The sequence below is a fragment of the Bufo gargarizans genome, chromosome 6 (assembly GCF_014858855.1).
Source record: "Bufo gargarizans isolate SCDJY-AF-19 chromosome 6, ASM1485885v1, whole genome shotgun sequence".
Taxonomy (NCBI): Eukaryota; Metazoa; Chordata; class Amphibia; order Anura; family Bufonidae; genus Bufo; species Bufo gargarizans.
The window spans coordinates 22,873,559-22,891,449 of NC_058085.1; the positions used below are offsets into that span (position 1 = coordinate 22,873,559).

Sequence of the window (17,891 nt, forward strand, 5' to 3'; positions counted from 1 at the left end):
TGGCACATTTTGATTAGCAATTTTGCCTAACTGTCAAATCACACAAAAATGAGGATCGTTTGAATAAGAACTCTTTGGAAAATTTGTGTTGAATTTCAAAAATTTTAGAATCGATTTGCTGATCTGTAATGGTCACATGACACAGAGGGGGAACAAAAGGAAGCAAATAACTTATAAATACAGCCATTAGGGATGAGTGAATCGACTTCCGATGAAACATCCGAAGTTGATTCGCATAAAACTTCATTCTAATACTGTACGGAGCAGGAGCTCTGTACAGTATTAGAATGTATTGGCATTGATCAGCTGAAGTTATTGCTTCGCGAAGTCTTGCGAGACTTTGCGCCATGACTTCATAAATTAATTTGTAAAAAAACATTTCCTGAACTCGGGTTAGGTTCTAAGTGGTACAAATTAATTCATGAAGTTATTGCGCGAAGTCTCGCGAGACTTTGTGAAGCAATAACTTCGGCTCATCTGAGCAAATACATTCTAATACAGTACGGAGATCCTGCTCCTTATAGTATTAGAACAAAGTTTTATGCGAATCAACTTCGGATGTTTCATCCGAAGTCGATTCACTCAACCCTAATTACCATCACTACATTATATATCATCTTCCTTTCTAATTGGATAGGCAACAAACTTTTTTGTTGCAGTGCTTCGTTAAATAACAGCAATTATTAGATGGGCCAGTAAAAATAAGTTACTGAGCGTCGGTGAAATCAAGGAGCAGCTCTTTAAACCTCCTATCAGTGGGCCACAATAAATGTACTGTATATTGTATGTTAAACATTTCCCTATGAAAATTACCAATAGGCAGCAAAGGCTCTAAGGTGCTATTCTTCTATAAATAAATCTAAGCAAACTGCAAATTATACTGGTGCCCTTGGAAAAGAAACCTTAGTTTTCATCTGTCCTAAAGTACCTTTAGGAACAGAGAGCATCAAGGTTTGATGTTATTTATCAACATTCATTTTAAATTGGAATTTGGTAATAAGTTCCTTGCAGCAGAGAGCAAAGACGTCACTGCTTACCCATTGATATGGTCCACACAGCAGCAATCTTCATCAAAGCTTTAGTTCGGGAATTGAAACGGCTGTGCTCTATGGGGTTACGTATTGCTACATACCGATCAAGAGAGATTGCACAAAGATGCATGATAGATGCAGTAGAAAATAGTACATCCAGGAAGATCCACACAGGACACAGCTTCTGTGGCAGAGGCCAGATGTAATCTGTAAGAAGACATTCAATTGCTAAGTAAAATAAAAAGACAATTCAAAATCAATCATCATTGCTATTCTTTCACATCCAAAGGGAAAATCTAAATTTAGCTTGAACATTAAGGTGGAAGCTATTCTACACCTTTAATTTGAATAACGTAAATTATGTAATTTCAAACATATTCAATATATAAAATATTTTTAAACTGTGTTTGGTTAAGTATTCATTAACATAGACATTTTCCTTTAAGCGTTTAAAGAAACATTAAATATAGATATTAAAGGAAATGTGCCACCAACAATTTTATCTGCCTTTTTTCTAATTAGTTTTTATTTTCTGATTGCAAATTTTTATAATTCTGTTTCCTGAATATGATTATGGGGGCGGCCATCTTGTCTGAACTGTTCTTAACAGCACTTAGAAAGCTTTAAGAAAATTGCTTTAAAGCAGCCATATGGTCCATAGATCCACATGTGGTCATTGTACAAGGTAAGAATAAATAAGCTCTGACAATCACCTAGTGTGAATGGTTGATCCGTTGTTATCTATATACAGAGGTGTTGTCATTATAGGCAGGATTTAAATGACAGATAAGCAGGTAACTTCAGGAAAGTGATCTGTACAGACCAAACAGTGGCATTATTAGGCTTAGTGGCCAGGATTTGATGTTTTTTATTTAAATATAGATATCGATATGGAAAATTAAAAATGACATCAAACATTCTTTAAAAACATTTTTAACCATAGGTCATTTAAACAAAACACAATACCTTTAACAATATATTTTAAAGTTACTTCTTTAATTTCTTCCTACAGTGATCATATTTTGTGTCATATTGCGATGCAAACTTTGATACATATATATAGAAATACCTCTGTGTCCAAGGAGATCACATATTTCCCCTTCCTGCTTTTCAGAAAATACTCAAGAGAAAAATAACCTGTGTTCTTTGCAAGATTTCTATAAGACTGTTTGCAGCAGAAGCATACTGAAAATACTGCAGGTAAGATTACTTTATACCTCTTCACACCCAACAATGTACTTTTACAGTCGACACCTCAGTCAACACCTCAGTCTAATGGAATAACTCTGATTCCAAATGTTCAATAGCAAACACGGCGCCAAAGTGGATTTAAGTGTGGGGGGGGGGGGTTAATTTTGTTGCCTGTCATAACTGTAATACATTAAATGGGATTTTCCAAATTGTCAGAAAAATATTTTATACTCACCTTGTTGGCTTTCCAGCTCTGCCACTCTAATCCTCTCCTCCAGTCTGTGTTTACTTGTCTGCAAGGCTGGCATAACTGTTTCCCCTACATGTCCTTTGCATCTAATTGCTTGCTTTAGTGGTATACAGAGTGGCACTTCTGAAGCCAGTGATTGGCTGCAGCAGTTCCATGGGATATAGGACCATGTCATTGTTGTAGTTAAGTAAACAGAGACCAGAGGTGAGGACTAAAACAGCAGCAACATGGCAGAGATTTACTGGTGAGTATACTTTTCTATCAAAAATGATTTTATAACCTCTCTCAACCTTGAGTAACTTTTTTAATTTTGTACAGCTCAACAAAAATCTAAAAAACAATGCTAGAACTGCCATCTTTGTTCATCCTCCCTCCCAAATAAAAGTTGTATGTACAGTACTAGTGAAAACTAAAACTTACCTAGGTTGCTGTAAACGTCAATTGGCTTCTTCTGTTGAATATCACACCTCTTGTGCAAACAAAAAGGGGTGGAAGGAGGTTTTCAATACTACTATGCAGTGACATTTTGTTGCTGTCTGCACAGTGGTACATTACAGCACCATGCCAGAGCAGCCACCACTGCTAGGGCTGCCAAAAAGCTTCCTGTGCCTCATGCTGACTTCCAACCTCTTGTTGCCACTGAAAACATGTGCTGCCAGTGCTCCTCAACCATGGCTCTTGCTCCCCCTACCATTCTACTTACTGTGAACTGCACATGCTAACATGGCTCCTGTATAGAAGCTAGGATCACCTGTACTCCGTACTCTGCTATACCCTGTGTGTGCTGTACAGCACTGAAGCACTACACAAATGTATTACTGATGGTGCCTCTGTCAAACACATCATAATCAAGCAAAATAAAACACCACTTGACATTAACCCTTTCCGACCTCTACCGTACATGTACTGCGGAAGTTGGGTCTATAAAAATTTGCAAGTTTCTCCAGTTTTAAACAGCAGACACCTAGGGCTAATGTCTGAGATTGGCGATAATGCTGACTGCAGACATTTAACCCCTAAGGTGTCCTGGTCAAATGTGAACACGGCAGCTGAAAACCCAGTGGCGCTGCGCTTCCAAGCCTGGTATGGCTCTCCCACACTCCAATCAGGAAAGCCGTTCATTCATTGTGAAAGGCCTGAGCCTGCTGCCTACTACCATGTCCTTTTTCCAGCTTCTCACTACATCGTATGCAATTATAAATGATCCCATAAGAAAGTACAACTTGTCCCAAAATAACCAAGCCCTGATATGGCTATGTGAATGGAAAAATAAAAATAAAGTTATGACTCCGGGAATTGAGAAAGTAAAAAACAATAATCGCAAAAATGTAAAATTGCAAGGTCTTGAAGAATTAAAACTGTTTAAAAATACATTATGTTAAATCAATATTAATTGGTCAAAAAATTACTGACACATTTCCTTTACGGCCCAAATTAGAGTTAATGTTTCATAAATTTTATTTTTTAATTTTCAGCAGCATTAATTAGATTCAGTATTCAATATTGACATAGTTATTTTTGTGATCAAAGCAAAATTTACAATGTCAGCCTGGCAGTAATTTTTTTTTTTAAAGATTAGCCAGGAATTTATTAGGATGTATGCAGAAACGTGAGCCCATAATTAATCAAAAAGCTCCAGTTTAGCATTACCGTTTCATAAAATGGAGATTAAAAGATTTTAAATTGGAGTACACAGTTTAATCAGTAAATCCTCTTCTTTGAGGCTGGGCCAGTGACATACTGTAATACTATACTGGCCTCTTGAGTGCTGTAGAGGTTAACTTTCAGGGTCCTGCAGGAGGAAGACATTTCTACTAAAAGGGAACGTCCAAGCTGTTTATGGAAATATTAGGATAGGCCAAAATCTAAATCCCGTAGTTCACATTATAAATCTGTGCAGTCAATAGTGCCAGGGCAGGCATTTTAATGTACTTTAGTTAAGTGAAGGGTACATGAATGAGAACACATAATTATATTTACTTTCAATTGTTATAAAAGATAACTTCATATCTTGAAGGCAGAAGACTGTAATTCTGTAATTGTTTTGTTAATGCATTATTAGATTGATTCTGTGTTGCCTGTCCTGGCACCTGTCTGATATTGCCATATTGACTCTGTGCTGCTTGGCCTGACCTATTGCTTGATTACTGTATTTCATGAACTCTTCCTTTCCTGACCTCAACTTGTGCCTTGATCACACTCTTGCCTGTCCCCTATGCACTAGCTTCTTGACTTACCTGGGTCAGCAATCTCTGATAACTATTAGAGGTAGAGGCTTGATGAATCCTGCACTGAAGTCCTGATTCCTTCATAGGGTTTGAGAAGGTGAAAACTAGGAGTCCACCTTTGCAATACCTTCAGGAGTATCTATAAGCTAAATCTGCTTAGTAAACACAGTAGGTCCATACCTACTATATTATAAGATTAGTAGAGGCTCCAGGAAGAAATGAAGTACACGCCCCATTTACCAGAGACAAGATAGCTGCAGGGGAGCTGCATATTCTTTCTTACTTTTGTGTCATCATGTGACCTTTCTCACCTTTCCTAGTGTTTCAAGGTATTACAAGATTAGTGCCTTGAGGTGACCGGGTATGAGAAAAAAAAAACTATTTTTTTATCACTCACAGTGCTCTACAGAGAAACAAAAAACTATTTTTTTTTCAAAGCTAATCATCTTGCACCATTCATAGTCAAAAACAATAGGATAGCCAAAGGAATAGGTAAGGAAGAACACATGCCAAGAAAAGAGGAAATGTAGTAACAGATGTACTACATCTACAAACATAGTATATCGTGTTAGGGTCCATTCACACGTCCGGTTTTTCTTTCCTGATCTGTTCCGTTTTTTGCGGAACAGATCAGGACCAGATCTGGACCCATTCATTTTCAATGGGTCCTGGAAAAAAATCGGACAGCACAATGTGTGCTGTCCGTTTCCGTTGTTCCGTTCCGCATGTCCGTTTAAATATAAAACATGTCCTATTATGTTCCGCAAAAATCGGATCCTGGTACAATGCAAAGTCAATGGATCCGCAAAAAACGGAAGACATTCGGATGTCATTCCGTATGTCATCCGTTTTTTGCGGATTCCGTTCCTGGAAACACATAACAAATTTTTTATTTTATTTTTTTTTCAATTTTTTTTCAATGAATTCCAAACAACTTTATTTGATTATTGAAATTTATACATGTTTCATGATGACATACGGAAACATTTTTAGGAACAACGGATCCGCAAAAAACGGACCGAAAATCGGGATATAGGAAAATACTGACGTGTGAATGTAGCCTTACCCTGCTTCATCTATACTTCCAATAGAAAGATAGAAAGGGTAATTCATTATTCTGAAATACGCCTCATGCCAGGTCTAAATAAGTGGGTGTGGTGTGGGCGGGGAAGGCTGGTAGGGCCGTCTCAATCACCATTTTCTACGCCTGTTTTATGTGCAGAAAAAAGTCTAAATGTAAGACAGCTCAGAACCTGTTTTACATTTAGAACTGGCACTTGACGCGCCAAAGTTATGTAGAAGCCTGCGCCTCTTCATAACTTCGGTGGATCTACCGCCAGCTTGTGGCTTTATTAAGACTGGCTCCTAAAATGCTGTTCTTAATAAATGTGCCCCACAGTGTTTTAAGGTAATGAGAAGGCTCTGCTGACTCTGTCCAATTCTACACAGCCCAGCTTAAAAGTGAGCTGCAGAAAACAGGAAAAATCAACATATCCCCTTCTATCCATACGGAGCATGTGCGCACCCACTTTAGATCGCAGAATAACCTTTGCTGTTACCATTGAACTCATAGAGGATATGATAAATATGGTTCAACATAAGAAATATACCATGGTGGCAAGTGTTTGCTTTCAAAGTCAGCCCCTAATGTGGTACTGTTGGTACTGTGATGGGCTTTACCAAACCTTGCAATCGATATTTTACAGCTTCCAACATTCTGCAATCATAAATGATACCGGGTTCACATTCGTTCTGAAATACATTTATGCATGTGCTGCTACTCCCAGTAACAGCAGATGAAGTCTTGCATTACTGGCGGCCATCTTGAAACAGCCTCATCGGAAGCAATACATTTTAATGCACATACGGAGATAGGGATATTAATGAATATGACTGACACTGATGAATGAAATGGGTTTGTTCACAGCAGGACAAACCAGATTCACTCATCACTAATTAAAACAATACCTTAGTTATGTTTGCAGCTTTCAGTGTTCCAGGATACCAGCATTTTTATTATTATGCAATTTAGCTGGTTAAGGCACCTAATGCTGAAATAATAAAAATGTTAATATCTCAGGAATGCTGCAAGCTACAAACATAACTAAGGTATGGTTTTAATCAGCATGATTCACCCTCCCATGCAATATGCCTGGTTTAGTAGCGTTACTTATGCTGACAGATGCTCTTTAATTTATTTCTCTCTTTTCAGAATTTGCCCAAATTGAATCACCAAAAATTCAGATTCACTTTGAATTTTTAAAAAATTTGGGTCGAATGCGATTAGATTTGCTCATCTCTAATCTTGATCCTTTTTCTGCAGAGCTTCATCCATGGTGTGTATGCTGATGGAAATGTTGTAGACAATAGCAGCTCTCTGGAAAAATATAATTCCCATAAATATATGTATCTTGATAAAGCATTTTGAAGGCCACCTTTTCCTCCCAACTGATCAAATCACAAGCATTTTGTTTCTAAAATATGTCATATATCATATGGATGCTGATCATGTTTCCAATCTTTGTCTTCTGTTTAGGAGGGGTTAGCAACATTACCTGAATGTGATAGATATATACTGTCTATTGTACTTTACTTCAATTATGAGAATGATTTTTGTATTTTTGGTATATCCTAATTAAATTTAAGAATAAAGTCCTTGACAAATTATTTGAGATTTGTTTTTTTTTTTAAACAAAGGAGTCAAAAGATCAGTCAATAAATACCTTATACCATAAGTTATTCTGCTATGAGAAGGTAGCGAAAAATGTAACTGCAAAGCTGTGGAGTTTATGTCTTACCTGCAAGAGTTACATGGCACAGTCATCAAAAAACCCATGATAGATTGTGGAGGACTGCATACAAAATGTGATATTTCACATGAATCTGCCCTGTGGTGGCCGCTAGTCTTTGGCAAAAATTCATAAGGTCACTAAACTCAGGTCCTTGATTTTACTCACTCGTTAAATAAATGTTATTTCTTTATGTATGTCAGACATTTCAAGCTTTTCAATCAGCAAGGAGCCATGCACAAAACATTCTATTCCATCAATATAAGATTAGTCAAGCTATTTTCTTATTTTTTTTTTTTCATGCTTCTAAACTGCAAAATCACTTATTCTGTAGTCAAGTCACTCGTCAGAAACAATACATTTATTTTGCTTTTATACACCAGATAAAATTTGCCTCGGAGTGCCATTTATATTTATGCCTTGTGGGCTCTGTAACCTTTTACCATGGAAGGTCCCGGATAGTCTATCTAGTGTGTAATTTATCAGACATCACCCCTTTTCGCCCCATAAGAACAAGGCTATATTTTTTGGCCATAATGACCAAGCAAGATGTAGCAGTTTTTAGCACTGTTTCCACAGCTATACATAAGACTATTTATCCAATTCATATTTTTGCTATATTTTCTAGAATTATTGTTTTTCAGTGTTATAATAGTCAAAATATGTTAAAATCGCAAAAAGATGACCTTTTTACTGATGTTATTCCTTTTAGCCAAATATTAATAAAGTTGTCAAATATTTTGCTCTTTCAATATGGTCAGTTTGACATTTCACGCAATTGGTTTTAGTTGATTGGTCTGGGGAACAATATTGTGATGAAAGGGATATTTTTTAGGTGTTTCACTTGTTACTTATTTTTTATTTTTCTTTATTCCACCCTCTCTTTTTTTTACACATATTTCCCAAAAGATGAGGAAAGACATCAGTGGTATATTAGAATCATATATATATTTTTGTTACAGGGAAAATCAGTGACAATGAGTCTATTTACATAACATCAAGCACCTGACTTATATTACTGGAATCCTGGCAATAGAGTGATTAATCATGTGTCCACTAGTTCCAATAGAGCTTTGCCTCTATTCAATACACAACAGAGCCCCATCTACAGCAAATTTGCTGCTCTCTTTCTTTACAGTTTTTCTCAAGAATACCTTTATAAAATACAGTAGTAACTCTTATTCTTTCCAAGCCATGAATATCCTTGTATACTATCTAAATAATTAGCCAAACAGAGTAAAGGTAGATATTATTTTACAGTGCCCTTGTACATAGTTTTATAGCATCTAGGTGAACATCCCTGGATGGTCTAGGACAGTGATGGGAACCTTGACACTCCAGCTGTGGTAAAATTACAACTCCCAAGATGCCCCGCTTGCTTGGCTGCTCTCAGAACTCTATAGAAATAAATGGAGCATGCTGGGAGTCGTAGTTTCACCACAGCTGGAGTGCCAAGGTTAGCCATAACTGGTCTAGGAGGTCTAGGAGAGTGAAAGGGCTTAGGTCAACATAAGTAGGGTCTACTAAATCTCTAGGGTCATCCCTAGGGTCATCCCTAAATTCTAGAACCACAAAGGTGATTTTTTGTCTGAGGGAAGGAAAAAATTTATTAATATTATATTGTAATTATAAATACGTCAAAAGAAAAAAATGAATTGTAAATAAGTCAAACAAGAAATTATGGAAGACAGCTAATTTTAACTAGAGATGAGAGAGTATTGGAAAATTCAATTCGGCTGCTTCGCCAATATAAAAAATAATAATTACATTGTGACTAATTACTTTGCTACAAAGAGCATTTCTTTGTAAGTAGTACAAAGTCAGGAAGTGGTGATTGTATCCCCTCAGATGCCGCGTTCAAACATGATTGCGGCATCTGATGTACATAATACGGTGAAAAAACCCCAAAAAAAACATACGTACCTGCCAGCCATCTTGCTTGAAGATCTGGCAAGAAATCTCACACAGCCTCACAGAGATGAAGTCTTCACGCTGTCTGGCATGGGGACGTCATACGTCACCGTGCACTGTATTTTGGCAGAGATCTTCAAGCAAGATGGGGGAGGCCAGCCCTTCGCAAGAAAATGGAGGAGGTAAGTATTTTTTTTTTTCTTTGTACTATTTAAGGTTAAATTTGAATTGCAGTGAATCAAATTTATCCTGAAAATTGTAGGATCGTAGGCAAATTCAGAGGGCAGAGCACTGCAGCTTGCTCTGAAAATACCTCCCAGTCACAAAGGTATACAGACATACATACAAACCGTCCAATGCCTCTGTCTGTTATCAGCTAGCACGGGGCAGAGGGTTTTCCTACCAAGGTAGAGAAGAATGCTTTGAAGAGCAGCAAAAACACTAAGACCCCTGTAAAAGTGTAGAGGATCCCAGACCTAGCAACTTCCAAATTGTTACAGAGGTCAACAGAGTCCAGTAGCTTATCTCTGGTAATAGGGTAATGTGAAAACTAACAATACAACACCTTATATCTAATACAACAAACACTAAAAGGAAAAGGAGATTAATCAGCCCTATAGAAGGTCACAGGTCCATGACACAGTCCACTATGACAGCCCTGTAATACTGTTCTGCTGCAGCTATTGCTATTGAATCTTTATAGTACGAGGTAAAAAAAAAAAAATACGTCTTTCCTTATTTTTGATGAATTTCCTGCTGATATCTCTAATTAACCACCTCCTGCTGTCATAAAGCTCCACGCTTCTCTACACCAAACAGTGTAATTATATTACTTTATCAACTGAGCCAAACACATAGAATTACAGCTAAACATAGGTTTACCTTGTAAAGTCAATTCTGTCCTGTACTGGGCATATATAATTCTGCATTTATCAAAAGATGTTTGTTTAAAAATGTGAAATGTTTTATATATTTTTTTACAGAGTTATAAAAGGGCTATCAAAGCGGTAAACAGGGCATAATCACATAAACTAATGCATGATTATGGACTTTATTGTAGATAAACATACTACTACTGAGAAACAATTGATGATTCCAATGATTATAAGCACTTATCATAAAGACCTACCAACATCTAAACAACCCCTTCCCCCTTGATTTACAGCGCTAGACTATGGCTTTAACTTAGGCCAGCGCTGTCAATCAAGGGGAGGGGGGTGTTTAGATGTTGGTAGGCGTTGCATAGCGGTGCTCGTACTGAAAAAGCCCTCCTCCTGGTGCTCGAAATTGCCTGCCAGCAAAGGAATAAAAGTATGATTTTATCAACCACCGTGGCACTGACAGAAAGGAGGAAGTTATCATTGCTTATAGGAAGCATTATACAGAACCCTAAATAACAAAAAGCCCTGGATTGGTGACAGTAGCACAGACTTAACAGCAAGATACAAGTAGCCGGGCGTTATAATGGTGGTCAGCAAGATAACAAAAGCTTAAAGAGCAATTAGAAATGTGAACAAAGCCGAGGTCAATACCATAAAAGTACAAGAACCAGCACAGCTTGAAGACAAAGAACAGAAGGAAAGTCAAAAACATCCAGGTTCAAGAAGTGGCTCTAAAGCAGACACAGTAACATGAGGACAGAAAGACCAGCAAGGAAATTACACCTTATCTCCAGGCAGTGGGCAAGTTATCTGACTGAGGATTTAGGCTGGGTTTACACACTGCATGACAGTCAATGAACTGATAATGTTGTGAGTGAAGCTGTAAAAAGTAAAACGTGGCCATTGGCTGCAATAGGTGATTTTCGCCACATGTGGCAGGAACATCTGCCAAACCAATCAATATAGGAAGCCAAAGGAGCCAATCATTGACAGCTTAGTAGTAGCATAAAAATCCAGACAAGGTAGAACTGAAACAGCTTCTGTTCAAGCTCTGTTGGTACCACATGTACTTAGCTACTCTCCTCTATAAGCAGTGCTTTTGGGGGGATATTTCTGCTTATCCAATGAAGGATATGCAGGTACAATATGTTCCATACTAAATGGAACCTTAAAGGAGTCATTCTGTAATAAATAACTTTTTACTTATGTCCTGTACCCTGCATCACCTACTGAAAGAATCATACTTACCTACTCCCCATCACTTTGGTCCTGGGAGCTGGCTCCCACTCGTCTATTTTCTGGTCTCCGGGTTGTCTTCTTCTGGCTGGGTAAGGACATGGTCATGTGCACTGATGCAGCAAATCATTGTCTAAATTGGTGATGGGTCCCCAAGCAGCCCATTACTACTTAAGCCAGTCATTGGCTGCACTGGCGCAAGCACCATGTTTATACCTGGCTAAAAGAAAACAACCAGAAGATGAAGCAGTGGGAGTTAGCATATAGGACTAGAGTAGCAGACAATAGGTAAGCATAACTCTTACGATAGGTAATGCGAGCTGGGGGGGGGGGGGGGGATAATTGAACAGTGACTTATTATTGGAAAATCCATTTAAAGGCCCCAAGTGGAGGGGAATTTATACAGTAAGCAATTAACTTACAATGTGATCATTATTGAAATCAGTATACAGTATGTGGTAATTTGTGTTTTCGAAATTTGCTTCAATAATATTCTAGGTGTACAGATTGTCAAACTACGCCTTCATTTTGCTGGACAATATAGTGCAGCCTGCCTTGCTAAATTTTCTGGTTATATGATGGATCTGCTTAATGGAACCTCCATTGCAGATGTGAGCAAAGCCTCATGTACAGATCGTCAAATTATACATTAAAAACTATTTCCATCCAAAATATAAAAATGGCCCTACATTAAAAGTTCAGAAAAAATAGCAATTACCGAGGTTTAAGAATTATGCTTGCCATATGTTTTCTGTTGTGGGAGCCATCTTTCAACTGACAACAGAACGTTCAGCTATGTTGATTTTGAGATACTTTGTCAAGAGACGTCTATGCTATATGTGCCTTGGTGTTGGCCACCCAGTGGTTGTGATGTGAACTACGACATGACGAGAGTTTTGGTCTGTTACAATATTCCATAGAGTTTGATGAGAAGTCGGATTCCTAAAGAAATTTCAAAAGTGAGGGTGGACACAACTGTATATTATTCCATGCTTATAAACTCCATGGTGCTTGTGGACCTGTTGTATTATCAGAACCTTCAAACCTCTTGTAATCTGTTATTTTATGTATAAAAAAATGTGTTGGGAAATCCACTCAGTTCATGACTTTATTCTTATGGTATTACATAAGTGACCTTAAGCATGGCAAACATCTCCAAACTTAGCTGATCTCAGACCCAGTAATAGACAATAAGGTCTCATGCACACGATCGTATTTTGTTTCCGTGTCCGTTCCATTTTTTTTGCGGATAGGATGCGGACCCATTCATTGCAATGGGTCCGCAAAAAACGCGGACAGCACACCGTGTGCTGTCCGCATCAGTATGTCCGTTCCGTTGCGCTGCAAAAAAAAGAGTGCATGTCCTATTTTTTTCTAGTTTGTGGACAAGGATAGGCATTATTACAATGGATCCGCAAAAAAAAACGGATCTGCAAAAAAAAAACGGATGCCATACGGAACGTCATCCTTTTTTTCGCGGATCCGCAATTTGCGGACCGCAAAACACATACGGTCGTGTGCATGTAGCCTTACAGTGATAGAAATATCAGGAATTAATGGGAAATGTTACTTACCTGCAATGAAATATGTATAATCACATAAATGAATGTGTGAATATTAACTTTTTTTTTTATTAAATAAATGTTATTTTCAATATAAACAATGAAATACAATACACAAACAAAAATATACACAAACAATAAATATTAAATACTTATCAATAATGACATCATATTTCTATCCTTGTTGTTGTTATTTCATTTCACATAAAACAGAAGTATAACAAAATATATATACGTCCCTAAACCCCCCCCACCCCCCCCCACCCCCGTTTGTCTTGGGTGTTTCCAGGGAAAGGAGAAATTGACTTTGTGACCTCACATCAGGGATTTAAGTCATCCTTCATTTATTTCTTTAATTTAAATTTTTTCCCTCTATCTATTTGCTATCCCTTTTACTTTCTTTTGTCTTGCAGGCATCTTCATATCTCTGCACCCTTGCCCATAAGTTCTTCCACTCCTCAACATTTGGTGGACCGTCCGCCCCCCACTCTCTAGCCACTACCACCCTCGCCAACATTAATCCTTTTTCCCATTTAAGCTCACATTTTTTTTCCAAACCAATTCCTCTGATATATCCAAGCACGGCTATCGAGATCTCTAGTGGCGCCGTGCTACCAGTTACTCTGGTAAGCTCTTTAAAGACTTCGGTCCAAAAAACCTGCATGAGAGGACAATACCAGATCAGGTGGATAAAATCTGCGTTATCGCTTTTACATTTCCAGCATCTGGAGTCCTTCGTTTTGTACATCCTACTCAGCACCCAGGGAGTTAAATAAGTACGATGAAGGATAAAAAACCGTATCAGCCGGAAATGGCCCGATATAGTGCTTCTTTTTATACTTTTATATATACATCTCCAATCTAAAGTATTAGAGTCCACTTCTAGTGCCCATTTGCTTTCACTTTGAAATTTAATGGAACTTGAATATGAACTTTAATGTGGATAAACAAAAGTTTTTGTGAAAAGTTTTAGGAAAGAAAGTAATTTATAAATCTAATGATTCTAAGCACTTAATGGATCAATTACCTGAAAAGTTTAAGATCTCCAACAAAGTTGTAAAAAAAAGAAAGAACTTCTTAGAAGCTGATGACCATCAGCAATTTTGTAGGCATGTTCAACTTGAGACAATGCCACTGGCGTCGCATATTCAGAATCCGCTACATGGTCTCATGTTGATGCATAGTGGTCCAAGCTCAATTATACAATCATTAAATTTATTACTTAAATTGAAAAACAATAGCATACACATTTATGCAATCTGCAAGATAAGAACATGCAATCCAAACATTCCCCATTATAATTTGAAAAAAAATATTTTTGATGAATAATGATAAGGCGTGGATGGGTTTATAGGCAACAGTACTGCTGGGCATGCAAAAGAGTCTCAATCCACTCATCAAAGTTCTACTGTATATGCTGTTGAGATGAGGCCACCTGGTATCACAGCAGTCAATAACAGATTGTGCCTCCTCCTACTATGCCAAGTTAAAGAGATACTCCATAAACTGCATGACCTCCGTTCCAATCAAACTGACCTGGAAAGGTGGTCTTGAGATCCCTGTTAAAGTCATAAGTGGTGACCATGGCTGTGGAAACCCCAGTGATCAGACATTTATGAATTATCTTGTTTTTCATGTAATGCTCATCTCAGGTAGGAAAATGGTGACCATCACTGAAAAATAGCCATAAGCGATTTGAATGACTTTTTATATAATACATGTAAGAAAAAAATCTGAATTAACTTTAAAAACGGGTTGGTCACTTATTTTTTTTTTTGGCAACCCCCCCTCCCTTCTTTCTGGGCAGACCTGGAAATGGAAGCATACTTATCCGCAACCATAGCTGGGTTCTAGATCCTTCACTCCACAGTTTTGGCTGCTTTGCTCATGTCTCCCTCTGTCAACATTCATTTTGACACGGCTACAGCCAATTACTGGCCGCAGTGGTGACCTGTTTCACTTGTGTCATGTCAATTGGTCACATGATGCAAGGGTTGGCAGTAATTGGCTGCAGTGGTGTCAAAGGGGATGCTGACAGTGAAGGACTGGAGTGAGGCAGCCGAGGCCGAGGAATAAAGAAACCAGGACCCAGTGGTTGCGAGCAATTATGTATGCTTCCCTTTGCATGTCTGCACAGGAGAATAGGGTTTTCCAAAATTCCCCCAAAAGGTGGACAACCACTTTGCTATAATATTTAACTGAACATGGTAACTTTTTTTATTTTCTAGCAAACATTTCTTGTATTCAACTTAACTTTTTTGTGTCTTCACATTTACACCATGTGAGAATTGGCATTGATGTACTGCAGCTTGAAATTCAAGGCACAGATGACATTGCCTTTATTTCCACAGAAGGTTACTCATTAAAGTTGAACGTTGCAGAAGCTTCCAATAAGACTGAAGCCGCCAATTACCGCAGTAGGACTTGTCACCAAAACGAATATCTCCTTAGACAATTTCTCAACTTTTAATTGAAAAAAATCTCTGCAAAACACCTGCCTTTTTCAAATTCTCTTTATGCTGGTCATCACACAGAGAGGATTTGTATTCAATGTATTACACAGGTGGCACAACGAGCTCCATTTTACATTAGCACTAATAGTGTTCTACTGAATTTCATACACAGGAAAGTCTGCACTTAATAAAAAAAAATCATTCCCATCCAGGAGACAAGGGTAGAGAATGTTCTGTGTATTGAGAGAGCTTAATTTCCACCTTACCAGTCCTCATCTAAAACTAAAGGTAACTTTTGTCACACTATATGATATTTAGACCCAGAAGTGAAAGGCAAACCACCCATATAATAACTGAGATAATAACTGAGAAAAGCACCCTAAAGGGGTTGTCCCACAAGAAATATTCTACAGTTTTCAAACCAGCACCTGGGTCTGAATACTGATGTAACTGGATGCAATAAAAAATATATTATAGCCACTGTATAATTAAGTGAAATTTATCTGTATAGCACCACCTGCTGTTTGTTCTTTTTCTATTTTCTCTGTCCACCACTCTGAGGTGGATGCACATGCTCAGTTCCATTCTTCAACTGCCACCAGCTGCAACACACAGGATGGTGTGGCAAGCAGGGCAACTGGAGCAATGAAAATCGTCCATTTGTGGTACAGTAATGGTTCTAGCTTTGTTAGAACACGATTGTCATGTGCTATATGATGTCTGCTTTTCAGTTTTTAAAATAATCATGAGATAACCATCTTTAGAAAAAAGACGACTGAGGGGAGATCTAATTACTATGTATAAATATATCAGGGGTCAGTACAGAGATCTATCCCATCATCTATTTATCCCCAGGACTGTGACTGTGACGAGGGGACATCCTCTGCGTCTGGAGGAAAGAAGGTTTGTACACAAACATAGAAGAGGATTCTTTACGGTAAGAGCAGTGAGACTATGGAACTCTCTGCCTGAGGAGGTGGTGATGGTGAGTACAATAAAGGAATTCAGGAGGGGCCTGGATGAATTTCTGGATTGTAATATTATTACAGGCTATAGCTACTAGAGATGGGTTGTTGATCTAGGGAATTATTCTGATTGCCTGATTCGAGTCAGGAAGGAAGTTTTTACCCCTTAAGTGGGGAAAGTTGTCTTGTACCTCACAGGGTATTTTTTTGCCTTCCTCTCGATCAACTTGCAGGATAACAGGCCGAACTGGATGGACAAATGTCTTTTTTTGGCCTTATATACAGGTCCTTCAAAAAAAATTAGCATATTGTGATAAAGTTCATTATTTTCTGTAATGTACTGATAAACATTAGACTTTCATATATTTTAGATTCATTGCACACAACTGAAGTAGTTCAAGCCTTTTATTGTTTTAATATTGATGATTTTGGCATACAGCTCATGAAAACCCAAAATTCCTATCTAAAAAAATTTGCATATTTCATCCGACCAATAAAAGAAAAGTGTTTTTAATACAAAAAAAGTCAACCTTCAAATAATTATGTTCAGTTATGCACTCAATACTTGGTCGGGAATCCTTTTGCAGAAATGACTGCTTCAATGCGGCGTGGCATGGAGGCAATCAGCCTGTGGCACTGCTAAGGTGTTATGGAGGCCCAGGATGCTTCGATAGCGACCTTAAGCTCATCCAGAGTGTTGGGTCTTGCGTCTCTCAACTTTCTCTTCCCAATATCCCACAGATTCTCTATGGGGTTTAGGTCAGGAGATTTGGCAGGCCAATTGCGCACAGTAATACCATGGTCAGTAAACCATTTACCCGTGGTTTTGGCACTGTGAGCGGGTGCCAGGTCGTGCTGAAAAAATAAATCTTCATCTCCATAAAGCTTTTCAGCAGATGGAAGCATGAAGTGCTCCAAAATCTCCTGATAGCTAGCTGCATTGACCCTGCCCTTGATAAAACACAGTGGACCAACACCAGCAGCTGACATGGCGCCCCAGACCATCACTGACTGTGGGTACTTGACACTGGACTTCAGGCATTTTGGCATTTCCCTCTCCCCAGTCTTCTTCCAGACTCTGGCACCTTGATTTCCGAATGACATGCAAAATTTGCTTTCATCCGAAAAAAGTACTTTGGACCACTGAGCAACAGTCCAGTGCTGCTTCTCTGTAGCCCAGGTCAGGCGCTTCTGACGCAGTTTCTGGTTCAAAAGTGGCATGACCTGGGGAATGCGGCACCTGTAGCCCATTTCCTGCACACGTCTGTACACGGTGGCTCTGGATGTTTCTACTCCAGACTCAGTCCACTGCTTCCGCAGGTCCCCCAAGGTCTGGAATCGGTCCTTCTCCATAATCTTCCTCAGGGTCCGGTCACCTCTTCTCGTTGTGAGAT

General features: G+C 38.4%; 2 protein-coding genes across 2 annotated transcripts in view; one reads left to right on the plus strand and one right to left on the minus strand.

The window, feature by feature from the left end:
- Positions 1-17,891, plus strand: part of LOC122940391 — a 1,778,572-nt gene that overhangs the window by 1,062,755 nt on the left and 697,926 nt on the right. The window lies entirely within an intron of this gene.
- LOC122940422 (5-hydroxytryptamine receptor 2A-like) overlaps positions 1-17,891 on the minus strand; it is a 140,769-nt gene that overhangs the window by 36,001 nt on the left and 86,877 nt on the right. Inside the window, exon 2 of the mRNA XM_044297096.1 lies at positions 1,038-1,238. Coding sequence (XP_044153031.1) covers positions 1,038-1,238 — 201 coding nt within the window. The remainder of the gene's footprint in view (positions 1-1,037; positions 1,239-17,891) is intronic.